The sequence below is a fragment of the Montipora foliosa genome, chromosome 6 (assembly GCF_036669935.1).
Source record: "Montipora foliosa isolate CH-2021 chromosome 6, ASM3666993v2, whole genome shotgun sequence".
Lineage (NCBI taxonomy): Eukaryota > Metazoa > Cnidaria > Anthozoa > Scleractinia > Acroporidae > Montipora > Montipora foliosa.
In genome coordinates, this window is record NC_090874.1 from 1870317 (window position 1) to 1887816 (window position 17500).

At 38.4% G+C, this 17500-nt stretch overlaps 2 protein-coding genes across 5 annotated transcripts in view; one reads left to right on the forward strand and one right to left on the reverse strand.

Moving 5' to 3' along the window:
- LOC138006235 (E3 ubiquitin-protein transferase MAEA-like) overlaps positions 1 to 16459 on the forward strand; it is a 28562-nt gene extending 12103 nt beyond the window's left edge. For 2 of the 3 annotated variants that reach the window (XM_068852437.1, XM_068852435.1), the window contains 8 exons: positions 979 to 1164; positions 4047 to 4250; positions 5043 to 5165; positions 6669 to 6745; positions 13248 to 13362; positions 13444 to 13577; positions 14589 to 14778; positions 14909 to 16459. In XM_068852437.1, coding sequence (XP_068708538.1) covers positions 979 to 1164; positions 4047 to 4250; positions 5043 to 5165; positions 6669 to 6745; positions 13248 to 13362; positions 13444 to 13577; positions 14589 to 14778; positions 14909 to 15010 — 1131 coding nt within the window. In that variant the 3' untranslated portion in view covers positions 15011 to 16459. Of the gene's footprint in view, positions 1 to 968; positions 1165 to 4046; positions 4251 to 5042; positions 5166 to 6668; positions 6746 to 13247; positions 13363 to 13443; positions 13578 to 14588; positions 14779 to 14908 lie in introns of all 3 variants that reach the window. The other variant, XM_068852436.1, reaches the window with a different exon arrangement.
- A 182-nt stretch (positions 16460 to 16641) lies between these two features.
- The window catches only part of LOC138006236 (uncharacterized), a 9513-nt gene continuing 8654 nt past the window's right edge, over positions 16642 to 17500 (reverse strand). For both annotated transcript variants that reach the window (XM_068852439.1, XM_068852438.1), the window contains exon 2: positions 16642 to 17474. In XM_068852439.1, the coding sequence (XP_068708540.1) occupies positions 16769 to 17458 (690 nt within the window). In that variant the 5' untranslated portion in view covers positions 17459 to 17474 and the 3' untranslated portion in view covers positions 16642 to 16768. The remainder of the gene's footprint in view (positions 17475 to 17500) is intronic.

The window sequence follows — 17500 nt, forward strand, 5'->3', positions numbered from 1 at the left end:
GAACAAGGTATAGAAATATCCTCTTTAAAATTAGAATTTTCTCTCATCCCTTTTTTATTCCTACATGTATTTTGGTTCTATTTTGTTTTTTTTGTTTTCTCTATCTTAAAGTGCCCCTGTGATCAAAAAAACCACTTCCTTTTTTCCTTCAGATTTTGAAAGTGTGTTTGCTTAACACCTGACTGGCAAAATTTTGAGCTTTGATTTTTATCCAAAGGCCGTTTACTTTGAGTGTAAGTTTTGGATTTCACGGTCCGCCATTACTCACGTCCAAAACTGACCGATTGGACCTTAGACGGTTGGATCCAAGGAAAAGTGACGTCAGAGGCTCACTAGCTTAAAACTTCAGCGTGTGAACGCAGCTTATTATATATGCAAAGCGTGAGTTTAAAAGTCTGAAAGCCCAAAACCCCCGTGCTGCATATTAATTCTGCGGCGTACACACTTATTGCATTCTTAAACTAGTGAGCCTTTGACGTCATTTTCTCCTCGATTCAGCTCTCTCAAGAACATAATGTTAGTAATGGCGGACCATTAAATAGGAAAATTACAGGTAAAATAAAGAGGTGTCTTTTTGAAATCAAGGCTTAAAACGTGGGTCACTTAGTGTTTTGTTAACATAGTTTTGAAATCCGAAGAAAAATATGAATTGATTTTTTGGGCACAGGGGCACTTTAAGAAATTATTATTTCTTCCCAGCAAAAAAAATCCTGTTTTAGAAGCCCCTGGTTTCTTTGGGCTTCCTTTTCTTTTCCTCAACTCATTGCATATAATTTATCTGTGTTAAGACTTCGTGTCAAGGTAAAAATAAAATAAAAGTGCCAGAGGAATTGGTGATCATTTTAGGTAAATCTACACAGAAGTGTGAGGGAGAAAGGCTACATATAGATGACATGGTTTCAATAGACCCTTGAAGCTTTAAATTGTCATTTCCAAAGGCAAGGTTAAGCTACATTATGATGTCACAGTTTTATTCAGGTTCCCTATGAGGTTCTGAACAAAAGGTTCCGTGCAGCCCAGAAGGTAATCGACAGAGAGGTGTCACTTGTCGTGAGCGCAACAAATGACTTAACCAACAGTTTTGGTTCTGTATCAGTAAAGGTTGGAGAGATCACTGGCTTTTTGGATGGAGTAGTACAAAAATTACAGTCCCTGAAGAGAAAGGTGACAGAATTTATTATTTTATGTAACTGTCATGTATGTTATAAATCATAACACTCTCAGCTTTTTCAACTAAGCCGTTATTTACTTTGGGAAGTCTTTGCTTAATGGCTAATAACACTATAACACCTTATTTCTATAATGCATTCTTGACAGATATGTGGAGTCCCATGTACACTGTAAGTTATTGGACACCATGCACTTGTAATTAATTCCTGCTTAAAACAAGCAATACCAAGTTCAACAAACTATTTCCCATTTCAATTTGACTCATACATTATGTACATGTAGCAACAGATCCAGTCAAGGACAAGTCCTCTTTTGATGTTGTAACTTAGCATTTCTTGAGCAAAATTAGAGGATAATGTATCAAAGGCTTTAGATAGACAGAGGAAAACTCTGAAAGTTCACGTTGTGTTGTCCATTAAAGAGGAAATGTTATTTTATTCTGTGGCATTCAGAGCATGTAATTTTTGACATTCCAGAGATGTACATGTAGTTTTGTTCTAAAGGAGTCAGTTCAGGTTTGTTTTTAATGAAGAACATTTCTTACATGTACATTCAAGCTGTCCAGCTTTCCACTGCATTTCTTGAGAATGGTAAATTGGTAGTCTCAGATCTTTAATTGTCATTGTTCATTCCATACTTGAATGCCCACCAACCAATGGCAGCTCCAACATTCCTCTCTGAAAGAGATTGACTGAATGGTAAAAGGTCACCATTGTACACCAACAGTACTTTCTTTTAGGAAAAATAATAAGTTTGGGAAAACCCAATCACTTCTTTCTCCTACAAGATTAGATCTGCTTGTAAACAGGTCATTTTGCAAAATGAGTACCGGTAATTACCTTTCAAGAGAAATATTAAATTTGTTGAGGTTTATTAATATTGTAACAGTACAAAGTAATAATACCATTGTAACATTATATTTACTCTCTGGTGGTTGTATACTGCCCTTGTTAATTGAAATTTTGATAAACAAATATTTATGAATCTTATATTAAACAAATGAATGAAGGGGTAGTTTCTAAAGAAACTGAGGTGCTGCATCGGTGGGGAAGTAAAAAAATTTGGTTTTCACTCTGACGAAGGGCTAACGCTCGAAACGTCAGCTTTTAGAATCTCTGTACGGTGGCCAATTTACATTATCAACTCCGTTGATAAAACCAAATTTTTTTTACATTAAACAAGTTGTATTGCCAAAGGAATCATTAGAGAATATCACTGTGTTTTCATTACAAAACATAGTCCTACTATGTTAAAGACAGAAAAGAGTTTAGTTGGATGGTCTAATGCTCAAAATGTCAGCTTTCAAATTTCTTTACAGTGGTCAATTTAACATATCACCTCACGTAATAAATCATTGCTTTATTTCACTTTCCCACCGACACAGCACAACAGTTTCTTTACAATCTAACCCTTTTATCCTACATGTGAAAAAATGCTTTACTTCCAATAACTGTGAACCCAATATTCTTAACCCAATGACCAAGATAATGGTTGCTTTAGACTACGTACATAATGCGTGATTTCTCCAATCACTACAATGTGTGCCAATCCCTTACCTGGAATGCAGTGTCTGACACTTGCAGACTGCATATTGCAGGCTAATCCTAACTCACAGTTGTTGAAAGCTAAGCATTTTAAAATGGGTGCTTAGAATTACATAATGTTTATCAGTGATATTTGTAGACAGTCTGCAGTATGTGGTCTGCAGTTGTCATTACCCCTCCTGGAATGCTGGAATAAGTAGTGCATAACCCTAATTCCTAACATATGGGCAGTGTCCCTAACCTTACATGAAAGCTAACCATTCAAAATAACAGACTTAACTGATTAGAGTGTAATGTGAAGTGCTAAGTTTCTACCCCTTATGAACCATGTGAGCGTTAGCCCTACTAATGGAAATGGGCCCACAAAAGGACAGAGAAAAACTCTAACCAGGGCAGGAATTGAACCTATGACCTTTGGGTTAGATCACCGCTGACCTTGTAGCTCAGTTGGTAGAGCAGCGGTGATCTAACCCGAAGGTCGTGGGTTCAATTCCCACCCTGGTCAGAGTTTTTGTCTGTCCTTGTGTGGGCCCATGTCCATTAGTAGGGCTAACGCTTACATGGTTCATATGGGGTAGAAACTTAGCAGTTCACATTACGCTCTCATCAGTTAAGTCTGTTCAAAATATAAGTGCTACACGGCCAACGCTTGCAAAAACGTATTCCTTTCTTGTACTCATTCAAAATAACCCAAATCACTAAGCTGAGCATTTTACCCCAATCATTATTTTTTTTTTTAATTTGCTAGCACAAAAGACGACAATCCACCATAATAACCTTAAATTGATTTCTCTAGTTTATTTTCTGAATACTTCATAGAGATTTCTACTTAATTACAGGAAGATGTCTATATAGCTATGTTGAAATGGGTGGTGTCACAAGAAAAAAATTACCGGTAACTGGTTTGAAAAAAAATGGACTGGTTCAAAATTTTTGCACTGGTTTAAAAAAATTAAACCCAGGCAACAAAATTGAACTACAACATACCCAATGTACATTTGCAGAGTTTAAATACCAAACTTAAACCAAATTTTCACTGCAAGTGTGCTGTTGCTTACAGAGTTTCACTTATAGTAATAATAATCATCATCTTTATTGAAGTGTCAAGTATTCTAGCACGTACTGTGGCACTAAAAATTATTGTTGTCACTGTACATAGAAATTAACTCAAATTAACTCAAATTAACTTAAATCAAATCAAATGTTGATTTTGAGAAGAGGGGAAAACTGAAATACCTGGGGAAAAACCACTCGGAGCAGAGTAGAGAACCAACAAACTTTAATCATATTTTTTAAGATTTTGTTAAAGTGCAAACCATCTATCTCTTGTAGTCAGAGGAATGTCTTGCTCAAGAAGAGGCATGCCTACAGCATTGTCGAGCGCGTCTAGAGCACATAAAAGAGCACTCAGATGAGCAGAAGAGTGCTGTGATACTGTGGAAAAAGAAACGACTTGATCGAATGTTGGTTGACCACTGCCTTAGGTCAGGATTCTATGAAACAGCAATAAAACTTGCAAAGGACTCTGAAATAGAGGTAAGTAAGGGTGATAGAATATCAGGCTCTTCACCCAGTAGGTTACACATTATTGTTGGTAGCCCCATTCAACTTTATCACCTTAAATGTAATCCTAGCCTTAAGAAATTCCTGTTCCAAGTCGAAGGTAAATTTTGCCTTCAGCTAAGGTAAATTTCAAATTTGTCAACTACAAAGTTATTGGTAATTTAAAGCAGCTTCCACCATTGTTCCCCCTTGCAAAGGTATCTTTGGAAGAAAAAATAGTTAGCATGCTGATATGTTGTCTCTCTGCAAGGAAGACCTTGAAAGACATGTATGATTCTACTCCTTGTTGTTTCTAGTGCTAGGGACTTGCTCTCACTCTTTGTTATCAGTCATTGCTATATGAAAATTTATAGCATTCAGGTGAATGATTTGAATATAAAGATTCCTGTGTTACAACAACTAATACCCTCGGAAACTAAAACCTACACCTGTAAGACCCTGGTCTTACATGTACCTTTCGTAGCACGGAAACTCTTAGTTTTTGTAATACAAAAACTAAGACCCCTTGTAAATATAACCAATAAAGATTCTCCATTATGTGTGCATAAACCAAACTCATTCTTACAACTGTTACATGTGCATGCTAATTTTTATTGATGTTGGTAATGGTGTGTAAGTTTTCTGATGGCTTGGTTGCTCAGGTCATTGAAGGTTTGATGCAGTGCATGAACATTTCAAGCTATCGTGCACCCCAAGCTTAGTAGTATTATCTTGTCAGTTCGAGTTTCATGCTGTAATTTTTCTTGAATATTGTCCTCTTCTTAGGAATTTGTGGACATTGAACTGTTTTTGGTGTCAAGGAGAGTAGAGGAATCACTTTTAAGAAGAGAAATAGAACCATGTTTAGCTTGGTGTTATGAAAACAAATCAAAACTGAGGAAACTCAAGGTACTGTACTAAATGTTATTCTTACTGACATGATGATAATAGACCTTTTTACCAATGACCATCTCTATCACTCTAAGGGATACATTACACAGGGGATGTCCAGGCAGCAATTGCATACATGTTATAAGTTATAAAGGTCATCCGTTGTAGGTTTTACTGTCACACACTGATTCAATTAGCAAACCCTCCATGGTGCAGTACGGCTTTTCTTTATTTGACAATCTTTCACGAAGCAATGAATGTATGAAATCATTAGTTTTTTCCAAAAGAAATTTTTTGTTTATTTGGTAATGATAAAATTAAAATAGTGGGCCCCAAAAAGGTACTTAATTTTTACAGGCATGATAATTTTCTGTGATAGTTTCTTGAAGAAGAAACAATAATGAGCTTCAAAGTAAGGCATGCAGCCTATATACCATGGTATTTACAGTGCTCTACTGCTTGATTTTAACATGCCTAAATGGCATGCCACATGAAAAAACCATGTGTCCAAGACTCTATTATGTCAATCTGTGACTATTCAATAAATTATTTATCTCTTGTCAACGAACTATCCTCATCACTATCGTCTTGTCCACGAACTATCCTCATAGCCTTCTTCAAAGTTATCATCCGCCACAAGATCTTAGCTCTTCAAACAAAAATCTACTTGTCGTTCCTGGTTTTAACATGAATAGTTATGGCCGTCGTGCTTTTTCTGTTGTTGCGCCGCTTCTCTGGAACAGTCTTCCTCAGCATATTAGGGATGCTGAATCACTGGAATTTTTAAAAGACGTCTGAAAACTGTGCTTTTTATATGCGCCTTTTCAAATTCATCACGTGACTTTGGTGTTTTAGTTATGATTTAATTGTTTTGTTTTTGCCTTTGTAGTTTTAACTGTAGTTTTAACTTTGTAGTTTTAACTTTGACTTTGTAAATAGCGCTTTTGGACCCTTGGGAAAGGGCGCTTTATAATGTCTTATTATTATTGTTGTTGTTGTTGTTGTTGTTGTTGTTGTTGTTGTTGTTGTTATTATTATTATTATTATTATTATTATAGAGAATTACTTCCGATTCAACCAACAAGGATAATGTACATACATTGCAAAACAAGGCACTATACTCCAACACACTGCAAAGACAGTGCCTGGTTTCATGATCCCCAGAGTTTCACTTTATTCTATACTGGAGTATCTGACAGGACTAAAGAAAGTCTAAAATGTCAAAATAAAGGTGTCATCTTCTGCCTCTACTATTTTAACACCCTAAAAGTGGGCCCTGCTTAAATTTGAACCTGCAATATTTCTAACTCAGCAGACTGGTACAGCACATTATCCAATAATCCTGTCTAGCAAGGTGGCAATGAGTCTCAAAAGCTTGCGGCAAGACATGCTAAATAACTGCATTCTGTAACTTACAAAGTTGTATTGTCATATTACTTATGGACTACTCCTAAGACCACTTTTATTGTCAAAGTGTTACGAGTGGAACTTTTTGGTTTAAGCTATTTTTCTTTTATGCAGAGTAACCTTGAATTTAATGTTAGAATGCAAGAGTTTGTTGAGTTGGTCAGAAGAGGTGATAAAATGGAAGCTGTAAGGTATGTAATATACCTAGTGTTCTATTAACAAGTTTATACAGAAACAAGCAACTTCACTGTGAACCATTCAAGGGCACCCAACGAAAATATAGTTGAAAACCACTTAAAGGAAGTCTAGTGATCCGAAAATTATAGGGATCAAAATTTACCTTCTCGAAAATTTCAGCCAGAAAAAAGGCTCCCGAAGATTCTAGGTGACCTTTTTAGGGTAAAAATCCGTTAAAAATGTGCAACTATAGCATTTTTTAGAACAAATGTTCCGAAAATTCTAGATCTCAAATCGCCTTCCGAACAGATATTTTTCGAAAATTGACGTTGGGTGCCCCTGAACCGGGCCCCTGAACCATTACACATTTGTTTAAGAAATGTGGTACAGTGCTTCCAGACATTTTGCAGTTTGTTGTGGTTATTTTTTTTACAAGATTTATAAAAAAATAAATATCTGGAATCTTAAAAGCGATGAGTAATGGACTTCGACAACAATTTGATCTCCGTATCAACTGAGCGAGCTTTGTTTCAAAATTAATATTTTACTAATTGTGATGTTATGTACAACACTGAAACCAAATGGCAAATTCTGTATGGGCTTAAAGAACATTGAGGGAATCGAACGCCTTCGATGCATCTGTACGTGTACGTGTTTACTTAAGTTGCATCTCAGTTGTCTGGTTATTTAATTACATTTATTTTGTACTCAACTCTGCACAGTCTTCAGGCAAAACATAATTGGAAGTGTGACAGTGAAGATTTACATGTATTTGAAAGAAAGCTTGTTCTCGTTAGTCAAGAATTATTTTGAAAGAAAACTTCTAGCCCATGTTTTTGCTTCGTTATTTGAGGAAAAGATTCTTCAGAGAAGGGTTTGATCCTGAATTTAATTTGTTGCGTATAGTTCTTTTGACACGAATTGGGCTTCTTGTTTTCACGCACGCAATGAAATAGGAAGGTTTTTTTGCCTCTAATAGCAGATATGTTATTTCAATAAAATCTTTCGCTGGAAAATGGTTTTTGTGACATTTTCGGCCTTTGTTGATTCATCGTGTTGTGTGATAATCGAGCTTAACATATTTGCATACGTGGGTTGAAATTGAAACCCCGCGGGCAGTTTTCATGAAGATGACAGGAAGTCGTGTTCTTTTTGGCAAATGTTTAATTGGTAGCTATAGTTTTTAACGCCAGAAAAAAGATTTGTTTTATCACTATGGTGTAAAACGTAGTTTTTTTTATGAAGCCAAAAATATTTCTTTAAGTTCCTGGTTAATCCAATTTCTTGCTACCACTTGTTACTCATTAACACGACTATTTTTCAACAATATTATTACACTGTATATCGCTTTAAACTAAGCCAGAAGCATTTAGATAGTAAAAAACTTCATATTTATTAACCTTTTCCTTCGCTTTTGTGTTTGCCAGCATTGTGATTTAATATGCGATAATTCAGGTTGCCGTGTTCGAAAGTATGTTTTTGCATCCTGCTACCTATTCTCCCCGTGCCTCGTGGCACATAGGGCCTGTACAGATGTCTTCCACTGTTCTCTGTCCGCTGCGATCATCCTCGTTTCCTCCCATGATATCCACCCTGCCTCTTTACGTTTGACTTGACTCAAAAACCAACGTTTGACTTGATTTGCGTTAATTGTTAATTTCAGTTTACACTGTCCCCAATTAGTGCTCCGGCGCTAGAACGACTAGACACTTCAATAAAGTTCCTTTCCTTTCCTTTCCTTTCGTTTTCAACTGTTCGTCGACATGTTGTCTTCGGCCTTCCCCGTCTTCTTTTCCTTTCCGGGGCCAGCTGATTGCAATGTTAGAATCATATTCCATCCATTCCACTCTGCGGTTTCATACTCGCTCTTTCCAATAGCTCTTTAGTACTGACATGATCTTGCCATTTAATGCGTAGGATCTTTCGTAGGCACTTATTGTGGAATACATCTATAGCTTTGTCACCTCCTTTGTTCATATTCCACGTCTCGCATCCATATAACAATACCGGCACAACCAGTATCTTATACAGTCTCAACTTTGTTTTCCTTGGGATGCTATTGGAATGCCACATATTCTTCAATCTGATGAATGCACCTCTTACTTTGAATCGTCTGTTCTTAAGGTCTTTCATACCACCTCCTTCCTTGCACACTTTCGCTCCTAAGGATGTGAACTCATCAACATCCTCAATATCTATTTCATTGGATACAATCCTGTCTTGGTTTCTTGCGTTAATCCTCATTGTTTTCGTCTTCTCTGTACTGACCTTGAGCCCCACTCGTCTGGCTTCTTCCTGCAGCTTTGTGGTTTTATCCTGAATCTGCTGTTTGGTAGAGGAAATTAGAGCTATGTCATCTGCAAAGTCCAAATCATCAAGTTTGCATGTCAGCCTCCATCTTATGCCATTCTCACCATTTCCAACTGTACTCACCCAATCTATTGATCAAAAACAAGAATCCAGACATATTGCATCCCTGCTTGACGCCAGTTATACTTAATATGTCAAACCATTCGCCTATCTCTCCCCCATCCACGACTGCATACTTGAAGCCATTATAAAACACTTTTGCCATTTTCACTATTTTCTCCGAAATTCCATACCTCCCCATAATCTCCCATAAACTTTCTCTGTGGATGGAATTAAAAGCGTTTTCAAAATCTATAAAGTTCAAATACAGGGCAGCTTGCCACTCGTTTGCCTGTTCAATGATATTTCGTAGAATGAAAACCTGGTCTGTTGTTCCCCTGCTTTTCCTATAACCGGCTTGTTCCTTACTTAATAGTCTGTCAACACCCTTCCTTATTCGATCTATAATAATCCTGCCCAGTACTTTCCCCTCTACAGACAGCAACGTTATCCCTCTTGAGTTTTTGCATTCCTTAAGATTACCTTTTTTGGCAGTTTAACAATTAGTCCCTGTTTCCAAGCCTCAGGAATTCTTTCATGGTTCCATATTTTTTCATCAATTGATGTATTTTGTTTGCTGAAAATTCTACGTTGGCTTTCAGCAACTCAGCTGTAATAGAGTCAAACCTTGGGGCTTTACCATTTTTAAGTCCCTTTATGGCTTCCTCAATTTCACCTAACGTTGGCTCACTGACTGCAATCTCCTCAATTATTTCACTGAACTCGAATCCATAGTCTTCGTCACTAGTTATCGGGTTTTCTGGGGCTTCTAAAGTGCTCTGTCCATCTTGACTGCACTTCATCTTTTCCACTTAGGAGGTGTCCATTTTTGTCTAACATTACTGTCCTTTGCCTTGGTCTTTCATTGCGTAATGTCTTAGTGAGCCCATAAAGTGTCTTCATGTGCTGGTTTCTTACAGCCTTCCCTGCCTCACCTGTAATATTGTCTATCCATTTACTTTTATCCACCTTAATGCTCCTCTTCGCTTCCCTATCCTTCCTTACATATTCTGCCCTAAGCTGTCTCTTTACCCTTTCGGAGCGTGTTTTCAAGATCTTCTTATTAACGCCCTCTCTTTGATCTATGAGGTCCCATGACTCCTTGCTGATTCATGGCTTTTTCGTCTTTTGAGATCTTCCCAATACTGTTTCTGCTGCTTCTATGTATGCCTTCTTCATCACCCGAAAGTCTCTCCACTTTTTCCTCTTCTTCAACTTCTGGTTCTTCATTCTCTAGAGCCCCATACCTATTGCTTAGGGTTATGTTAAATGCCTTTAGCACCTGCTCATTTTCCAACTTAGCCGTATTATACTTCACTCTACATTCAACCTTTTCTTTCGGTGCCTTTCTCAACCTGAGCATAATTTTTGTACACACAAGATAATGATCACTTCCAATATCTGCAGACCTGTAAACTCTTGTGTCGTTCACTGACTTCCTAAACCGCTTGTTGATAAGGATATGATCGATCTGCTTCCTGGTCCTTCTATCGGGCGACACCCATGTTGCTTTGTGGATGGTCTTATGTGGGAATAGTGCTCCTGTAATAACCAGCTCATACATATCACATCTCTTTCATAATCCTTGTATTCGTATACAAACTTAGCATTCATGTCTCCGGTAACTATGATCATATCATGGATATTTACACCACCTATCACATCTTGAAATCTTGAGTAGAACTCATCTTTTTCCTGTTGTCTGCATCTTCCGTTGGTGCGTATACATGAATGACTGTAAGCTTTATGTATTTGAAATAGTACCTAGCTTGAATTATTCATTCGCTGATAGGGGTCCACTCCATCAGATCATCAGGCTCCAACTGCATTTTTTGACATTAATATCCCTACTCCCTGTGTGTGGTTGTCATTATCTTTTCCAGAGTAAATTATAGTGTCTCCTTCTGCAAGTTGCACTTTTCCTTGGCCCTTCCAGTGCGTTTCACTGATGCCCATGATGTCGATACCTTTCCTCTTCATCTCTCTTGCTACCTGTGCGATGTTACCACTTCTGTAGAGTGTCCGTACATTCTAGTTACCAGCCTTCAGGGTGTGTTTAGGGTGCATCAGTGGCCTAGTCGACCCGGGGGCGTCCGGTTGGATTTGGCTCCCCTGCGTCATTGAGTCCCTCCTACTAGGTACGGTCACAGCGCCTCCCTGATATAGTGAATTCTCTCTGCTTCTGGTTTCTGTAATAGTTGCTTTTAACGGGTGAGGGTTATCAGCCCTCAGCCCAACCCCCAACCTGGAGGACCAGGGGATCACTCTTTGTCTGGTTCCTACCCTTTGACCTGTTTGGCATGGTTGGCCCTACCAGGAGTACATGACTCCCGCCAACATAGCTCTTGGGGTCATTGGAATACGCAAGCCACCTCACCACGACAAGGCGTTGATCCCAATCGAGGTGAATGTTAGATTTTCAATTACAAACTCTGTTTTGATTAAAACAGACAAAGAAGGTTTACTGTAAATATTCAGTCAAATATCACAACAAAATTAAAAAACGAAAGACGCAAGTTTCTTGGCTAAAGAGTACTGTGTTTTACTCTGAAAACGACGAACGATTAACATTCTTCCCGGTAGTTCATTCAATGTAAACAAGAACGTTGACACAAGGTGATCACGTTCACCTTTGTGGTTGCCTAGCACGTGCTCAATTTCTTCCTTTTGACAGAACATTGACCTTTAATTCTTTTGATTCAAGGAAGTCGGAGACTGCTGAAATTTTGGTTTTTTTACGATCTATTTTACGATCTATTGCCATTAATACGATCTATTGCCATTAATCTGAGCATTGGAAATTCAGAGTTTTATATACAAACTATGTCATTTTTTTGCTTCTTTTGGCTACCCTAGGTGCCAGAGGGTTTTTTTTTCAAAGTCGGACAGAACGCTCCGCGACTCAAAATCAACGCTCGACCGTTGACTGGAACGTTCTCTCCAACCTTGAAAACCTGGCATCTTTTAGCTTGCCTTTTACTGTTACCTACCGGCTTTTACGGTACTTTTTGGTGCAAACGTTAAGCCAAAAAAAATTTGACCTGGCATCAGATTAGACTAAAAAGAAGAGGAATTATGAAGTGGAAACAACATGTACAGTCCTTCCTTAATGTGTGGAATAAACGCTTGCTTAGTGCAACTGCAAGGCGGGCATGAAATGCAGGAAAACGTCTTCTGAAGACGGGACAGGACATCAGGGGCGGATTTGTGAATTCGTGTCTCCCTCCCCCCCCCCCCCCACCTTTTTCCCTGTACAGTATTTAAAGAGCTTCTGTAACCAACCGACTTTCAAGTGGTACAGAGTGCGCCAGACGGTTTTACTTAATTTAGTTCAGTTTCAGAGCTTTTCTTATTTCAAATACATTTTGCCTTGATAGATATACATCACTAACGTGACTATGTCGGATAGAGAGCATGTGGGGCGGGGGGGGGGGAAAGGAAGGTGCGCTCTCTACGCAATTTCTTCGGCCCCCTCTTTCTGGAATTGCTGGATTCGCCCCTGGGGCATAATCAACGTGAGAGCATGTGAGCCAAAGGGCCACTGTTGGGACCCCATAAATGGTCTAAATGACCCCCCACTTGAAAAAATTGACTGGAACGCTGCAGTTTAACACCACCAACGACACCACCAACTCAGTGCCTTCTACTTTTGTGTAACGCGTACTACAGGAAAACCAGTTTACGCTCGTGGAGCGTCTAGTTTGTTTTTGAAGGGGCGAAAATGTGTTCACCAACCACTAAAACACGCATGTGTAACATGAAACAAGATATGAAAGTTATGAAAAACAAATCATGATCATGTCAAATTGTGTAATAAAAATGTTAATGTAGAAGAGAAGAATAATATATTACAGTGTAAAAGTATCTTACAATGAAGGGGAAGCTCATGGCTGATCGTGTTAGTTACCATGACAACACCAACATCCTCACATGTGAAAGATAGAAATGATATGTGCACTGCCCGCCATGAAGATTTGAATTTTTTGTAAGAAGGAAAATCCTATTATTTCGTCAGGATTCATATAATCAAGGTGCATACTACATGTACCTGGGTATGATAAGCCACAATGGTCCTAGTTATAATTATTTTGACAATCTTTTTTGTAGGTATGCTAGGAAGCATTTTCCTCCAGCAAATGTTGAAGGAACCATGACCAAGGAAATCCAGAGAGCCATGGCTTTACTGGCCTTTAAACCTGATACCAGCTGCTCTCCGTACAGGGTGGGTCAAAATATTTCATGTCATTGGATCCCTTTCCTTTTATAGAATTATATGAAGTAAATTTGCCTTAAACTTTTTCAGGAGTTGTTTGATTTAGAGAGATGGACTCATCTGGTGATGCAGTTTAGAAGGGAGAATTTCCAGCTTCATCAGCTCAATGATCAGTCAGCATTAGCTGTCACATTACAAGCTGGTCTTTCTGCTCTGAAGACACCGTATCCTTTCCTGACAGCAAAACTTGCAATGTGGTTCTTTTAATTTAGGGTTTTATACATCATGCTACAGATTTTCGCTGTCATGAACGATTCTAAACATTTTGTTTCTCTTAGAATAGGAAAGCAGGCTACGTGTACATCTCTGTATTATCCTTTATGTCTGGCTGTTGGGCGTTTTTGTTGCAAGAAGAGTTTTCTCGAAATTAAAAATATACTTTGACACTGCAGTCTCTGTTGTCCGATTTCCCTGGTTGGCCAGGTTTTGTCGCTGTTATTTCATTAGGCTGCATTTTCTTGCCTCAATTTAACATTATATTTGGGTATAATGTGTAAAAGGTTTTTAGTTTCAAGTGAATGTTTGGAGACTGCATTTAAACTTGTTTTAAAAGCAGGGTAAACAACTTGTTGCGCTGTGTGCAAACAACCAATTACGGTCACTGTTTTTCCATTTATTACTGATGTCTTACCATGCATGTCGAGAGCCTTATAAAGCAAGTGAAGCTATGATCCTCGCAGTTGTGAACGCAATTTTTGCAATTGCGTAAAGAAGCCTGAAAAATTCAGGACTTCAACGGGGTTTGAACCCGTGACCTCGCGATACTGGTGCGACGCTCTAACCAACTGAGCTATGAAGCCACTGACGTTGGGAGCTGGTCTTTACTCAATTGCAAAAATTGCGTTCATAACTGCGAGGATCATAGCTTGCTTCACTTGATTTCATATCCGCAGTTCATATATGATCCATTTCATATATCATTTCATCGTTGAGCCTTAAGGATAGAGATAAAACTCTTAAGGGTTAAGCCTTGAAGGTTTGTCCACTAAATTTCATAGAATGGAGTTAAAATTATAGTCCCTTATTCTGAGCATTAAATTCCCGCTGAGCATTTCCCGGTTAAAGTGGCTCGAGAGTTGTGGGCTGAAAATTTCTTTACTGTGATCTTTTTGCGGATGATGTTGCATGTGACAATAAAATAAATAGATTGTGCGGCTTTCCTTGACTTGGGTTAGGCACTGTTACCAAGAAGGACATAAGAGTTCGGAGTGTCCTGTTTGTAGTCATCCTTTAAATATCCTTGGTCGTTCGCTGCCTTTTGCTCACTGCGCTCAGTCCAGGCTGGTCTGTCCCATATCAGGACATGTCATGAATGAGAATAACCCACCTTTGGTGCTTCCCAATGGATATGTGTATGGAGAAAATGTAAAGGAACTGTTTTGTTTTAAGCCACAACAAGAGGACAAAGAGTATTGCTTAATGATCATTTCGCAGGTGTCATTCAATTTTCCCACTTTATGTTTACAATTCTGATAGTTTTGTTTTTAACTTTTAGGCGTTACATGGCATGGCAAGCGAAAATGATGGTCGAGTCGTTTGCCCCAAGACACAAGAGTCCTACCATGTTGACCAAGCTGAGAAAGTTTACGTTATGTAGGAGGAACCAACAGAGTGTCGACTATGTTATCTGAAAGATCGGCTTATTAATACGCTATCAGAGACTACGCTGCACACGGTTGCGTAAAAGTAATTGTAGTGTTCGTTCCAAAATTACACATTATTTATCACGTTTAGATCATGCTGTGTTAAATGATTTGTCAAAGAAAAAGTTAACAAAAGCAACAAAACAGCTTTCACTTTATGCAAAAATCCAACTTTACAGGGTACTAGTTACCCTACACAGGAGGGTACTAAAGCACGTCTGTGAGCTATTGCAAGGACAACGGCAAAGGCAACGAGAACGTCATCTCAGAATATAAATTTGCGGTTTTGCAATGGTTACGCGATTTTCCTCAAAGCTTTCATTATAAAAAAAATGGGTGCTATAGTTCTCAAAGAAAAGGAGAACTAATAAGTTCCGTCATTGCAATAATTTCAAGTTTTTTGGGATATAAATTTGGTTAGCAACCCTCAAGGAATTAAAACCTTGTGCGAACGGCGCGAAAGTTGAGAGAAATGAAAAGTCATCTACGGGTGTTTGAAAGCAATAAGAAAAAACATCAACATCTTTATCTATAGTCGAATTTATAATGATTAAAAAGTTGTTAATATCTTCGAGAAAATAAGTAAAGGGGAAAAAAGCAAAAGAAAATAGAGTTGACGTTTACGTGACAAGAAGTCAAGGTTATCAGTGGGTAAATGGGTACAAAATTTTCTTGGATTTGCTCGCTTTTACCAGAATGCATTGCGCTTACGACCAGAATTCATTGCTCTGATGGGGCAGCCTCGCTTTGAGTAGGACTCACTCAACAAAGTGGCGAGCGATTATAGACATCTTAATCTTTGAAACGTCGTTAAATATTTTGTGCTTTTTACAAACCAGGAATAAAAAAGTCTCAAAGCTTAGTATACTATAAGTTCAACTAGATACCATTTCCCAGAGGGTTTGAGTTCCCATTTCACTTCTGAATACGTATCAGAGTTTGATACTCGAGTTTCGAACGTAACGGTATTATCATTTGATATTAGAGAGATATAGCATCGTGTTAAAATTTACGACAAACGTCAAGCTGACATTTGCGTTTTGTCAAAAATGAAGGAAGCTTGTTTGATTTGAGCTCATTTCTTGCCTACAAAGAGAATTCTCAAAGGAAACTGAAACAAAAAGGCGGTAATTTTCAACCCTTTATGACAAGCAGCAGCACCGATGCCATTTGTCGTTTCACGTGAAAACAAAGCTAAATGTCTCCTCGAGCTCCGTACTGTAAGTTACGGACCAGTATCCGTAACTTTCAGTGCGGCCGTTAGTAAGGTATTTATAATTAATATGTACGCTGATTGGCTTCTCAGACTCCGGGTATCCTTTGCTATTCACCTCCGAGCAATTCGCCTGCAATTTGTGCCCGAAAATGTTGTAATCTTTGCAGGAATAAATTAGTTAAAATCATCTTTTTGTGCTATATTATCTCACTTTTTTAGTATATACTAAAACAACTATCCACCTCAGTGTCGGTGGCTTGTTGTGGATATTTAATTTAAAATTAACTATCCACTACCAGCCACCTCCACTTCAGTTTGCTAATTATCATTATCAGTAATCCTGCTTTGGAGAAGCAAATGTGTTACATTTCTCTACACATGAAAATATAAATCTTTATACTGTCACCATAGCGATTTTCACCGGTGATGTAAAATTGAGTGTGACGAAAACTTACGAAATGTGCGCTGGATTATCAGCGCTGATACTGAAACCTGTCTAGCGCAAGCTTACAGGTTCCATCCCAATATCAGGCAAGGATTTCAGCCACTGAATACACTTTTGCCTGTAGTCCTGAAATTGGAATTCTCTTTCTAACGGGACTAATCGAGAAACTGTATTTTTCTGGATGCCATTCGTTGTTTGAGTTGACGTCACTCTAGGTTTAGCACTCGTAATGTTCTGTTCTATGTTAACGTTATAACCTTGTACTTTTACATTTCCATTGCTTTTATTGTTGAAAGCTGAAAGCCTTTTAAACACTTCAGAATGTCGGCTCTCCGCACCTATTACACCCTCGTCTAATCTTCGTTTACCAGAACTCCTTGCAACAACGTTTTCCAAATATGACGTTTTTGCCGCCCCTGCTCTCTCCTGCCTCCTCCGCACTGCCTCTTGTCGTTCAAACAATGGACTTTGAATGCCACTTTCCCGCCGAAAACCGGAACCACTGTAGCTCTTAATGGGGGATTCTGAAGATTTCCTGGCCAATGGGAATCCTCGAGCATCTTGGGAACGGTTTTGTTTGTTCCCAGGCTTTGGCCGATCTGATCCACTTGATATCCTTCTACTTCTGAATTCTCTGTCTCTGTACTCCAGAGATATCCGCACTGACTTGTGAACTAGGGTGGGCATACTACCATACTTTCTTGACAGGGGAACCGTGAGCAACGTTTTTTCTGTTGCCATATGAAAATCTATATTTCTGAAATGGGATAGAATGTTGGAGAA